At 47.5% G+C, this 13712-nt stretch overlaps 1 protein-coding gene across 1 annotated transcript in view; it reads right to left on the bottom strand.

Moving 5' to 3' along the window:
• The window catches only part of PPP6R1 (protein phosphatase 6 regulatory subunit 1), a 60700-nt gene that overhangs the window by 4231 nt on the left and 42757 nt on the right, over window positions 1–13712 (bottom strand). The window contains exons 21-32 of the mRNA XM_083581719.1: window positions 13630–13643; window positions 12976–13091; window positions 11006–11091; window positions 10391–10480; window positions 9626–9723; window positions 8397–8420; window positions 7464–7521; window positions 7218–7366; window positions 4591–4742; window positions 3692–3866; window positions 2587–2669; window positions 821–917 (exon numbers count right to left, since the gene is read on the bottom strand). Coding sequence (XP_083437845.1) covers window positions 821–917; window positions 2587–2669; window positions 3692–3866; window positions 4591–4742; window positions 7218–7366; window positions 7464–7521; window positions 8397–8420; window positions 9626–9723; window positions 10391–10480; window positions 11006–11091; window positions 12976–13091; window positions 13630–13643 — 1142 coding nt within the window. The remainder of the gene's footprint in view (window positions 1–820; window positions 918–2586; window positions 2670–3691; window positions 3867–4590; window positions 4743–7217; window positions 7367–7463; window positions 7522–8396; window positions 8421–9625; window positions 9724–10390; window positions 10481–11005; window positions 11092–12975; window positions 13092–13629; window positions 13644–13712) is intronic.

Raw genomic sequence — 13712 nt, 5'->3', positions numbered from 1 at the left:
GCAAATTTTCCTTCACACCAGTCTTTCGAGGCTGCAGCCCTCTAACATGTGATGTATTTATTCTCTAGGTCCATCTTAACCTGCTTTTCAAATCACAAATAATTCTCCCGGTGGAATACCGTTCAAATTCAACAGATAGATAACCCAACGAAAAAGGACCAGATAAAAATCAGAGCCAGCATAACAAGACAATTCCTTCTTCCCTAAGTCCTAGTCACAAAAAGCCTGACTGAAAAGGAAAGCTTCAAAATCACCCGCTTTAAAAGGGCCAAGCTCCCAGATCTGTAACAGTCTGGTGGTTCACATGTTACAGCAATCTATGGTTTAATGTGAATGAGCAGCATGGTGGGGCCTGTTGCTGAAATCCCCTGCCCCTGCCATGCTGCTGGAAAACAAGCAGTGGCCTGGTTTGCCGTGCCACCCAAGCCTGGTGTTGCGGTTCCTTTCTCTTTTGTTTTTCTGAAGTAGGATCATTACGAGAGCCATGTGCCCTGCTTGCTAGAGGGCAGAGTAACATTTTCCACGGTGACCATCAATGTCAAACGTTGGTTATTTAAAAAAATGTTTTAACTCCACCAACTAGACTCTCTCTCTCTCTCTCTCTCTCTCTCTCTCTCTCTGTGTGTGTGTGTGTTTTTACACATGTGTCTACACACACAGATATATATTTTAATACTCTTCCAATATACCTGGCGACTTTTGGAGCATTTTGTTGATATTAGTGTACTTATTCACCTTTATAATCAGGTGCCTATCCCTTAGTAACTTTTCAGGGGAACCAAGAGCCATCTGTGTCACGGATCACACCTCACCATCTTACCTGGCTACTGTTGTCATGGTGACGGGATTTGGTGGGTCACCCCCTTCTGGGGGGCCTGTGTCTGGAGTGGGAGGTTCCTGTTGAACACTAGAGGTTTCTGCAAGGGTGGGGTTGGGGAGAAAAAGAGGGAAAGAAGTTCAATCATAAGTGGATAAATGGTGATGGGTGTATCACATCCAGAGGCAGCAGACAGGCTCAGAAAGGGTTATGTATGAAAGCCAAGCCCCTCTCAACTGCTGTAAACCTCACCTCTACGGAGCTGCTATTTCTGAGCTTCCAGGCATAAGCCGCCTACACCCCCCCCCCCCGTTCTTGCATTCATATGTACTAGAGACAGACAGTAGGGAAGCAGAAGGCATTATAGTCATGGGGTGTTTAAGGAAGCTCACACAACTAAAGGTAAAGGTAAAGGGACCCCTGAACATTAGGTCCAGTTGTGACCGACTCTGGAGTTGCGGCGCTCATCTCGCTTTATTGGCCGAGGGAGACGGCGTACAGCTTCCGGGTCATGCGGCCAGCATGACTAAGCCGATTCTGGCGAACCAGAGCAGCGCACGTAAACGCCGTTTACCTTCCCGTCGGAGCGGTACCTATTTATCTACTCGCACTTTGACGTGCTTTCAAACTGTTAGGTTGGCAGGAGCTGGGATCGAGTAACGGGAGCTCATCCCGTCGAGGGGATTCGAACCGCCAACCTTCGGATCAGCAAGCCCTAGGCCCTGTGGTTTAACCCACAGTGCCACACGACTAGGTGGCAGCAAACTCCCACAGCTGCACAAAAGAATGCGCTGAAGAAACTCCTGAACTCCCAGTGGGCTGGTCATCAGGGGAAGTGGCTTAGGGTGGAGAGTTGGTGGTGCAAAGGTTAGAAAGATAGGCTGTGATGTGGGAAGCCCAGGTCCAAAAGCCTCCCTTGCTCAAAGTATGAAGCTCACTGGAAAGACACGGGCAAGTTGCTCTGTCATCCTAACCAACTGCTGAGATGCTAAGGGAAGGGTCCATTACTTCAAACTGCCCCCTCTCTACCGCTGGGCAATTCTGTGTTTATATTGCTACTGTCGCCTTATAGTCATTTGTGGAGAAGGACAGAAGTCCCTCGTTGACAAAGGGGAGGGGAAGACAGAGGAAGGAGAAACCTGAAGGAATGGGTGGTTGGTCGCCTAACAAGGACCATGGGAGCTACGTCTCCTCCAGGACCCCTGCTCTCCCGTCCCTGAAGTTTTCCAGCCAATTGGGGCCCTATAGCACTAACCAGGCACGAGGTGGCTGCTGTGGTCACCAGAACTTTATTTTTTCTTTTGGAGGTAGGTAGGAAGGAAATGTATTTTAGGTTAATGGCATCATCTGGGCCATGCCCTAGGTTAGAGCAGCCGCTTCTATTAAGGCAGAGCAAGAGCAGCCAACTACAGATTTTATTTAGGTCACAGAAGTCCAACTGCCAGCAGCCGGGTCCCAGTGCTACCATCCCATAGAAAGGACCGGCTGGCCAACTGTTTGCCTAAAGCACAATCCAAATGTCTTTCCCCTCCAAAAGGGGCAGATCACTTGGCAGAGGTGAGAGACTGAGACGTTTGGGTGAGCAACTTAGAAAATGTGTTGTTTGAGCGCTCGCATGTTTGCAACAGTAAGGGAAACCATTTCACAGTACACAAACCAGCAGGTGCTAAGGAGTGTGGAGAAGAATAGCTGTGTGGGAGGGGAGAGAAGAAGCAACGCCTTACATTCTGGATGCCATCCCGTTTCAGAAGATGTAGGTCACCACTCACCTCCTGCTGTGGATACATTGCTTTGCGTCACTTCCTGAGGGGGGGCTGCAGGGGAAGCAGGGTCCACAAGTGCTTTGGGGGGCCTGGAGGCCAAAAGGATAAAATCAGAAGGTAGGATCGGGTCTTTAATTTCAATTTAGTTGTATGCCTCCAACTCGTAAAATATCAAGGCTGTGCACAATATATGCAAGTACAAGAAAACAAAATAACATAGAAAAAATGCAAAATATCACTAAAATGACTGTCTAACCAAGGAAGCTGAAATAGCTGCATACCTGAAAATTCAACAAGGTGAATGCCTACCTAATCTCTGCTGGAAGAGGGTCCCACAGCATGGGGCTGGAAACATTAATGAACTGAATCCTGGTTCCCATTTTTTTCCCTCCCACCGACCATTTGAAAATGGCCACTTAATGATTTTTCTGCCTGTTATAGCAACTGTAATGTGCTATGCTAGACGTCGGCTGATTTTCCACTGTATTTTCGTAGTTTCTTTTATTTCTTACAGGTGACATTTTATTATATTAATGATTTAAATTCCACAGAATTCAAATTGTAATGCAATGTAAGGACTAAAAGAAAGCAATAAAAATACAATGAAAAATCAATATGAATATGTAATGCAATGAATGTGCCATCTCCTGTCTTCAACCACAAATTCACAGCCATGCTGCAGGACCACCCAAATGAAGCTCGCAGACGCTAGTGGATCATGGAGCACAGTTTGGGAACCCAAGTTCCAACTGAAGCCAGTTAGGCCTCTGTAATGCAGGGTCAACTAACGGTGCTCCTTCAGATGATCTTGGTGAACAAGCTGGCCTATAAGGGCTCAGGCAGCCCTTAAGGTATCCTGAACCCAACTTGTTCAGGGCTTTGTATATTAACACAAGAAGCTTCAACTTGGCCAAGTAATGTATGGGCAGTCAGAGATGCTTTAGCAAGAGTTGTTCAGGTGTTGATGCCTCAAACCCATCTCCCTCAGTAGCAGCCTCCCCAGTGACATCCAATGGCTCGGCCGGTTCATTATCTCCCTCCAACGCCCAAATAGTCTCCTGTTCTGAACATCCAGCTGGTCTTAAACAGGTTAAGCCTTCCAAGGCCTCACCTCTCTTGCTGTATATGGGGTTCTGCAAATGAGGCCCAATTCTTATCTGTGGTGGGGCAGGAGGCATCTGAGTTGGGACGATCCCACACCGCTGCTCCTGTGTCAGCTGCCACAGGCTGCGAGGATACCATAGATTCCGAGGAAGAATCAGAGGGGCTATCTGCCCAGTCAGGATCTGGGAAGAACAGATTAGAAAAGGAGGTCAGATCTAACCAGTGATACAATCCAGGCCCTGAAATCTCTACCTTTCCCAGATACTGATGATCACATAAATGTGGTGTGTGTGTGTGTGTGTGTGTGTGTGTGTGTGAGAGAGAGAGAGAGAGAGAGAGAGAGAGAGAGAGAGAGAGAGAGAGAGATCACAAGGAAAATGGCAGGAAGACCAAGGCAAAATCTATCACTCTCCTGCTTCAATTACAAAATCCTCCAGTTTCAGATAAATCACCATATTTTTCGCTCTATAAAACGCACCAGACCATAAGACGCACCTAGTTTTTGGAGGAGGAAAACAAGGGGGGGGGGAAATATTCTGAATCCCAGAAGCCAGAACAGCAAGAGGGATCGCTGCGTAGTGAAAGCAGCGAACCCTCTTGCTGTTCTGGCTTCTGGGATACCTGCATAGCCTGCATTTACTCCATAAGACGCACACACATTTCCCCTCACTTTTTAGGAGGGAAAAAGTGAGTCTTATAGAGCAAAAAATACGGTATTTCCCCATGTGGCTAAGAATTGGTATGCTGCTAGCTCCCTCCCACTCCCAAAGCTTGTCTGTGTTGGATTCTGCTGTTCCTTATTTGTAGCAGAGCATCCCCAAGTCAATAAGCAGATGTGACAAGCCTCCCTTTCACCCTCTACCAAATCCCTCCCTCGGACCACATGGGTCTCTCTGGAGCCCTGACCTCCTGACGTTCTCTCCACCTCCGTCTGTTCACTGCAACCGTTGCTGACATGTGTGGCATCTCCATCTCCCCCACCAGGATCTTCCTCCTCGCCTCCTTCTCCCTCTTCTGAGTCTTCACTGTCCTCACTATCTGTGCTCCCAAGGCTCCTGCTTAAAATGAAAAGGGGAGGAGGGGAAGAAAGGAAGAGAGATATTTCAGATCATGCGCACAGCAGGCAAGTTTCTCCATCCCAACCCTGTTGGACAAATGGGAGGTACTACCCCTCTCTCCGCACCAGAAACACATGAAGCTGCCTCATACTAAGATGGACCATTGAGTCCCTCTAACCCAGTATTCACCTACTCTGACAGGCAGCAGGTCCTGGGCTCCAACCCCTGCTACGCAAGGTACTTTCCCCTGGAGCAGCCTTTCTCAACCTGTGAGTCCCCCTAGCTAGCGAGCTAGGGATGATGGGAGTTGTAGTCCAACAACATCTGGAGACCCACAGGTTGAGAACCGCTGCCCTGGAGGTTCTGAGGATTCAGCCTGGGTCCTCGCTATGCAACCTGTATGCTGCCAAACACCCTTCAAGCACTAACTGAAATGCCAGGAGGAGAAGGAATGAAAGAGACCAGGGCTGTGAAGGAGAACAGTTCTTTTATTCACATGTGAATGGAAAGAAAACAATCCGATAGGGTAAAGTAATTTGGGGGGCGGGCTATTAAGAGAAATTCCTAGATGGAGCTATGAATAGGAAAATTCCTAGATCTAAATCAAAATCCCAATGAACTGGCAATGGTAGAAAATTCAAGCATAAAGTTCAGGAAGTTAATTTCTGGCAATGCCAAGACTGGCCTCAAAAAGGCCATTGCATTTGGAAATGCTAATGGAGAAGGGGTGTAAAGCAGTGGTTGGCCCAGCAGCTCCCATCATCCATTATACCATTGGCCATGCTAGCGGGCGCTGATGGCAGTTATAGTTTACCACATCTGAAGGAAAATCCGTGGCCTACCCCTCCAATAGGTTCCCAACAAGCTAAAGTACAGAGAGAGAGACAGAAAGCAGGAGCTCCACAGGGCTTTTATAAGATGTGGGCAACAAAACAGGGTCTCTCATTCAGTGAGAAAATTCCCACTTGTTGCAAAAAAGAGAAAAAGAATGAAACCAAAAGAGACTGTAAAACCTGGCCTTCAGTATTAGAGTTATTAGACTAGGTAAGCGGGGGGGGGGGGGAACAACAGATCCCCCAAAGTAACATATAATTGGCATAAAACAGAAACTATCTTCAGGGGGACAAATAACGGCTGGGAAATAGGAGTGGGGAGAAGCAGACTTAAAAGACTGGCCATGTACGTTTAGAAGAGAGAGGCAGATACTGTACACCAATTCATCGCAGTACAGGATTTCATTACTACTAATAATAGTGCTATAAATTATTAAGCAATTTAGGCTGTGCTGAGTACTGTACAAATTACAAATTAGAAACCAGCTAGGCCCTGGCAGAAGGAGAAAAGGCTTTGTAGAAATGAAGCCCTTGTGGGCTTAGGAAAGCCACGAAGTAGCCACCTTATTCCTTGACCGAACGACTTAAAACTAGGTAATAAAGCAGACCTGCGAAAGAAAGAGAAAGCAGCTTCTAGGCAAGCGGGTGGGAGAGCGCTGCTTCCCCATTTGAGGGTGCCCTCTTCCCTATCAGCAGAAAGCCCTATCACAGCAAGTCTAAAGAGTCCAACTAAAGCAGTCTTCACCAACCTGGTGCCCCCTAGATGTTTGGGGACTACAACTCCCATCAGTCCCAGCCAGCATGGCCGAAGGCTGATTTAAAGAGACAGGACACAAAAAGGGAGGGGAAAGAACAGGATGACAACAACTGAGAAAAGTGCACTTTACACAGGACGTAACAAGACAATGAAAGCTAATTTTATAGGAGTCAAAGCAGGAGAAATACGAGTTCATTGACATTAGTTCATTGGTGAGGACGGGCCTTCTCTGCAGTGGCTCCCTGTCTGTGGAATGCTCTTCCCAGGGAAGTTCGCCTGGCACCTTCATTATACACCTTAGGCCAGGCAAAAACCTTTCTTTTTAACCATGCCTTTGGTTGATCTGATTGACATCCTATGCCCTTTTAAAATGTTTTTTTTTTGGGGGGGGCTATTGGGTTGTTGTTTTTATTTTTATTATGCATTTTGTGGTTTTATATCTTGATTTTATTCTGTGAACTGCCTTGAGACCCCCGGGTATAGGGCGGCATATAAATTCAATAAATAAGTAAATAAAATTTGGGGAAAGAAAAAGGCCTGTACTCTGGTATTTTACCTTTGGGGAGTCAGTCAATGTTGCACTTTACCAGCTGTATCTTATTCACTGTTCTGATTGTTTTAACACACTTTATATTCATGGACACCACCTTAAGGCAGATTGTACCAGGTGGTATATAAATATTTTTTACAAATATTAAATGCATAAAGTGTGCTTGGAAGAAGTTTATGAAAATCAAAGTGAGCACGATGAACATGAAGGAAAATTCTTCTGTGTGAAGGGAGGAAAGTAAGAGCGAAAGGAACCAATCGGCACCCTTAGTCCAAAGCCCATTTGGCACACCCCGGGAGCGCCAGGAGGTCTTTAGGCAGGGGATCGTCTCCTACCTGACTGTGGCAGGCTGTGCCATACCAGAAGAGACAGCAGCCTCCTTCTCCTGCCAGATGTCCTCCCCGTCGGAACCGTCAGCCTCGTCGTCATCGTCAAACTGCTGGATGCGCTCTTTGTAGCAGATGTCGAAGAGGTTGGAGTTGGGCTGTGAGAAAGGGGTGGAGGAGAGAGATGGATCAGAGCCCAGGCCAGGTGCAGAGGGGAAGCAAAGAGGAGCAAAGCTCTAGAGGAGCGGCTCTTACGCTGTCATCGTCAGCATTCAAGGAGAAGGTGATGTTGGCCGTCTTGTCAAAGGGAGCACTGGAAGAAAACAAGAAGACCGAGATGAAGGTCAGAATGTGACTGCATGTAGGCACGGGAAAGGACCAAGGCCTAGTTTGGGAAAGAACGTAGTACTGAACCTACCGCGAAGCTTTGTTTTCTTGCGGGAGAAGGGATTGCCCCTCCCACTTGCTCCACTAGGAGGGGCCATGCAAATTGAGTTGCTCTTACCTCAAGAGATTGGAGATTGGGGGGGGTGGCATGAGACAGAGACAGCAGATTGCCTAAGGACATCTTAGTTCATATAGAGAGGCGACTTCTCCCCACATGAGCATTTTCACAGATCTGCCTCTCCCACCTGGACAGGATCCCCAAGCTAGCGTGCGCTTTGCCTCTGAAAACTACCCGTAAGAAGAACTAGCTTCAGATCCCTTTTCTGTTCCCGGTATTATCTACGTAATGGCAGGGACAGCCATAGCGGCAGCCAGAACTAAAACACCCGTGAGTTGCTGTCAGGAGAGGAGAAGCCACCCAGGCCATCTACCAGCCATAGAATTGTACAATCTAGGAACCTTTTGCACAATGTAGGGATCAACCCATGACCTAGAGATTAGGAGTCTCATGCTCTACCAACCGAGCTACCAGTGTTTTTTCCATGCCCTTGTTGTTTTGTCCATCTTATTTCCAAAGGGTTCAGGGCACAAAGCTATACTTTAAAGCACACATACAAAAGGGAAGCTCAATATGTGCGCATGCAGAATACACCTGGGCTTTCACTTCTAGTCTGATCTGCTTGGGTGGTGCACCCTTAACCAGGGAAGAGGTAGGTGGCACTGCACAGATGCGGGGGACGGATGTAGCCCAACACCCCCGCCTGTGGCTGGAGAGGAGCATAGCAGCGTGTTAGGCATTACCTTTTCAGCTGTCGGAAGTGAGCACTGCAGGGCAGATAGGCAGAGAGAGGGAGAGAGGGAGAGAAAGAGAGAGAGAGGCAGACACATGAAATCAGGGGGGCTGGGAAAAGAAAGACTGCCCTGGGGTGGGGTGAGCGAATTCTCCATGTCACCCTAGACTCCCTCTATTGCGCTATTTCAGCCCTTTGGAAAGATGGGATTCATGCTGAAGCTGTTGCCAAAAGGGGGGGAGGGGAGGCAGAGGACAAACTCTTGGGCAATCTTTGCTGAGAACATTAAATATTTAGATGGTAACAGGACCCAGGAATCCAAGGCACCTTCCTCCTTACCAGGCAAGATGATCCAGTTAGCGAATTGAGCAAAGCAAGTTTGGAGCCAGAGGCTCAGGTGGTAGCTGGGTCCGGAGGAAATCTCATTCTTCCTCCTCCTTAGTTCCTATGAACTAAGAACCTGGTCACCCTTCCATTCCAAATGGCTGACGGAACCTATCCTGCCCTGCTTGTGGGCTTCTTGGAAGCTTCTCAATGGCCAGAAAGGGATGCAGGATGCTGGACAAGAACAGCCTTTGGTCTGACCACTAGGGCTCTTTTCATGATCCATTTTCCCCCCCAATGAACAAAAGAACGGGGGCTCAAGACTAGGCTGGAAATGTCTCCCCTTGCTTCCTGGGCCCTCCGCCTGCCTTCTCAAGAGAAGACAAGCAACACTGGCTTACAGACCTCAGCCCCTTGCTCAGGATGAGCCTCTAACATCTCCTATAGGCAGAACTTCAGGACAAGAGGCCACAGACCACATGTCCCTTCCCAGGTCTACGTTGTGCAACTTTCTTACTCCAGGACAAAATGCCCAGCACCAAGTGCCGTGTGCAAGTGCATGCAAATTACATGCGCCCCAGATTTTGCGGCAGGCCAATGAATAATCTCTTTCTTGTTGGCAAGTACAAATGAGGCCAGGTGTCTCCACGCACTGCCAGCCCGAGCAGGTGCAATCCCATGTGGGGTTATGGACACGTCATCCCATCCAGAGTTCTGAATGTGAGCCCCTCAGGACAAGCATGCTTCCTTGCCGGAACTACGCAGAAACCCCCCTGATGCTGCGTGCTATTGTTCCCACTGGAGGCTATGCTTATTCTCAGCCAAAAGAGCACAGAGCAAGTAAAAAACAAGACGATGACACACAAGCACGTCAAAGGGGAGAGGAAAGGGGAGGCCGTGAACTGTGTCACTAACTTGACGTTCTCTTCTTGCTCGCCAAATTCCTCATCGTTAAAGCCAAAGTGGTCAATGAACGCCGAAGTCATCTGCTGCAGCTGGTAATCTACAAAGGCCTATAAAGTGGAGGAGGAAAAGGAAATGAGGGTAAATGTGAATTACAGATCAAATGGAAATATGGGGGGAAGGGTATATGAAGAGAGAGGAAGAGAAACTTACTAGGCCCAATGGATCTACCTAAATGCCGTATGAGAACACAGGAATACAATAGTCATTCCCCCCTCCCCAAACAGCTCCTAATCCAAATCTGCCAAGTGAACCCTATTTGAACTCAGCTTACAGGAAGGAGCTCACCCCAAATATCATTTGCTTGATGACAAGCGGCATCTGACCAGCATTTCGTTTAGCTGTTTCATATTGTATCACTTTGTAACCCACTTTTTTGGGTAAGAGATACAAAGCTGTGTACAAAGCAACTCATGAAGACAACAAAAAGGTACTGAAAAGTGGCAACTAGGAGAACAGAATGCCAGGATTCCGCATGTAGCGGTGGTGAAGGGGTGAGGAATGGGGCTGGCAGGATACAAATTAAAGTTTGTGGAGAAGAAAGAAGAAAATCAGGGGAAGTGCCCAAAGCAGGCCTAAGAATTTTAGACCCTGTGCCTGCTTAGGGATGGGGAAATTGTTCTAGGTTTCTAAGCAAGCACACAGGTGGGAATGGTGCCAGCCCTGGAAAGACAAGGGGGCAAGGTATGGTGCACAACTGGAAGGTGCCACACTTGCCTGCTGCAGGACAGCCTCCTGAGGGAAGCTGAACTCCTTCAGGTCGTTCTCATCATCATCACTTGACGAGTGAAGATTGTGCATGTTAACCTGAAGCAAAGGAAAATGAAGGAATCCATTAGGTGAGTCTTCCGACGGGGATAAAACAAAATAAAACACAAGGCAAAGATTGAGTGGCCAAGCCCCAGAGAATCAGCTAATAGAACCTACTATTCCCCACAGAAATGGTGGGGAACCTGTGACCCTACAGATGTTGATGGACCAACTCCCATCACCCCTGACCATTGGCCAGAAGGCTGATGGGAGTTGTAGTTGTTCTATCAATTCCACCGCCGTCAGCCAAGCTAAGCATTTTGGCAGACTCTGGCCAGCTGGAAAAGCAGCCCTTTAACCAAAAACCAAGTGCTTAACTCTGGAGCAACAAAGCTCATTTTTCCAACGGCAGTGGTAAGACCTAGTACGTGTGGCATGTGACAATAATAGAGAGCGCTCTGATGGATGCAGAAAGAAAGGGGACCATTTTCCCATTCTCTCGTAGTACCTTTTCCAGAACCCTGCCAACCATTTTATAATCAGGAGTGGCTGGAGCGTAAGACACAAAGAGAGGGGACTCACAAGATCCACAGTGTTCTTCTTGTTAGTCTCCGACAAGGGCCCTGAGACGAACTTCTCCCACTGCTCCTGTTCCTCCTCAGGCAGCTCTGCAAAGTGGAACATGTCAGCTCAGGTGGGTGAGATGGCAGAAGGACCTTACTTTATGATACACATTGTGGTAGCAAGTGGAGATGGCAAAATACAAGAGGGAGCGGCCACACACGAATGATAGCTTCAAGTCAAGGAACACCTCCCGTCAACCAGAAGAAATCTCCATTCCCTTTCCCCAGCTGTCATCCACCAGTTCCCTTTTTCTCTTCTTACCAAGACCAAGATCAGCAGAGGACCTTAGCTACCCTAGTTTGGGGGAATTTGGGATGAAAAGCAGTATAAAAATAAACCACCCTCTAGATCCAATAAGTTAATAAATTATTATGAAAGCTCACAGCAAGTGGAATTATGCGAGCAGTTAAACATTACTTTAGCCAATTACATTTGCTTCATATGACAAATTCTATTCAGGATGCTCACTTGAATGTTCCACCACAGGTTGGCTTGACCTCTTCCAAATGTGTGCAAAGCAGTAGCTGTCACTGAGTGAGGTCAAGCTCATTCACCATGTGTGAGCTGCCCGAATCCATTCCAAGCACATGAAATTTTGTTTAACATAACTCCCTGTTCCAAGAGAAGGTATAAGGGGAGAGGAACAGGATTTCATGTCTTTGAAATGGAAGCTCAACCCCACTCCTGAAATAATAGGGTCAGATTGTGCTGGCCGGGGCTGATGGGGGCATCAGATTGAAGAAGGCTGCAACAGTTTATGAAATGGTTTACGAGATGTTTTTCCAGAAAGCCCCCCTCCCCCAAACTGCTACTGCCTTTGAACATAAAGTTTCTATATAAAAGCTACCATGGCTAGCAGCCATTGACAGAGCTCTACTTCATGGATCAGTCTTAACAATTCCCTTTTAAAGTCATCTAGGATCAGACCAAATATCCGTCTAGGAGAAATGCTTGAAATGTATATTGCAACGGATGAAGTGGACTCTGATGCAGAAAAGCTTATGGCATGATAGATTTGTTTAGTCTTCAAAATGCCACAAGCCTCTTTTATAAGTATGGATGGTATGAGATCAGCAATTGCATACTGGAACTATGGGGGGGGGGAGGATTTTACATTCTTCCATGAGGTAAAAATAACAGAGCAAGCCATCAGGCCTTCTGTCTGCCCTCCCCATCTTCCCAATACAGACACAATCAAGTGGTGTCAACAGAAAAAGGAGAGCCCATCAGTTTTTCATGATTTTGACATGAATGCCTCTTATGGGCCCAAAACAATAAAAGCACTTTGTTACAACTACTGAGCCATGAAGACAGGATCAGGTAGTGTGTTGAGCACTGGACTCTAATTCTGCAGAGATTCAGGTTCAAGTTCCCTTTCAGCCATGAAGCTTGTTGGCAGAACTTAGAACTCTCTCTCAGTCTAACCTACCACCCAGGGATGCTGTAAGGATAACATGGGGCTGGGGGCAGGCACCACATACACCGCCTTCAACTCCTTGGATAAAAATCTCCCTGCCTCCCCCAAAAACCCTAATTTCCCAGTCTCCAATGAATATAAATGCAGATTTCCAAACCTAAACAAATACACACCCATGGTATGCACATTTGCAGAATTATATAAACCCAGTTTTCTTTAACTTGGGTTCTTAAGGCTGAAGAATAGACCTAGAAAGGCAATGATCTCCAGCTCCTGCTCAGATGGAAATTCCCTATATAAACAGCACATCCTACCCCAGACTCAGTGGCATTCCAGCACAGAGATGAGCCCCATATTTCTCCCACTGGAAAAGGCGAGGAGTGGAATTCCCAGAACGCTTCCATGAGCCAAAGAGCTTACGCTTCAGGAACAAAGCCCTTCAAGAATAATTTGAGCGGACGCTATGCAGGGCACATGACCCTAACCCCCTTGGAGCTGCCAAACCCATTACCTTTCAAGAGCTGCTTGATAAGGGTGGAGTGGGGCCACTTCTCTGAGGCTTGAGCTAAGGCATTGGCAATGCGGGTAAGGTGCCCCATGTAGCCCTTGCGTCTTCCCCCATCAGACCTGCAACAGAAGATGGGAGAGGATGGAGACTCAGGGTTCCTGCAGGCCATGTCCCTTAGGAAATGAAAGGCACAGGTGGAATGACAGAGGAATGGGAGGCTTTAGAATCTGTATGGCCTTTGTAGGTTGATGCTGGACAAACTGGCTTGATTATGCATAAGGGATGACCAGAAGGAACAGTCAGACTATTGCCCTGAACTGTAGAATGGATTGATCTCAGCAGACTCTCACAGAAGACTAGAGGTTGTTGGAAGGAGTTACAGCAGCATGCATGCGCGCGCGCGCACACACACACACACTTTTTTAAACAAGAAGTAGTAGGAATATTCCAGGTGCATGGAGGAGTATAAGTATCCTGAGCAGGAGGTCAGGACCTTAGGGAATGGAAGGCACTAGCAAGCACCCCATGAAACACTATGAGCAAAAAGAGCCTTGAAGGACAGACTACCCAAACCAGCTATTTTGAACTACAATTCCCATCACCCCTTACCACTGGCCATGCTGGCTTGGGCTGAAAGGGAGTGGGGTTGGAGGGTACCAGGCTGAGGAAGGCTGCATTAGGGAATGAGCAGAAAGAACTCAAAGAAAAAGGGGGCACGGAAAGAGTGGGTCTGCCCACCC

The sequence above is a fragment of the Podarcis filfolensis genome, assembly GCF_964270895.1.
Source record: "Podarcis filfolensis genome assembly, chromosome: 13".
NCBI lineage: Eukaryota > Metazoa > Chordata > Lepidosauria > Squamata > Lacertidae > Podarcis > Podarcis filfolensis.
Note: the sequence above shows the minus strand (reverse complement) of the source record. Positions and strands in the feature narration are given on the sequence as shown.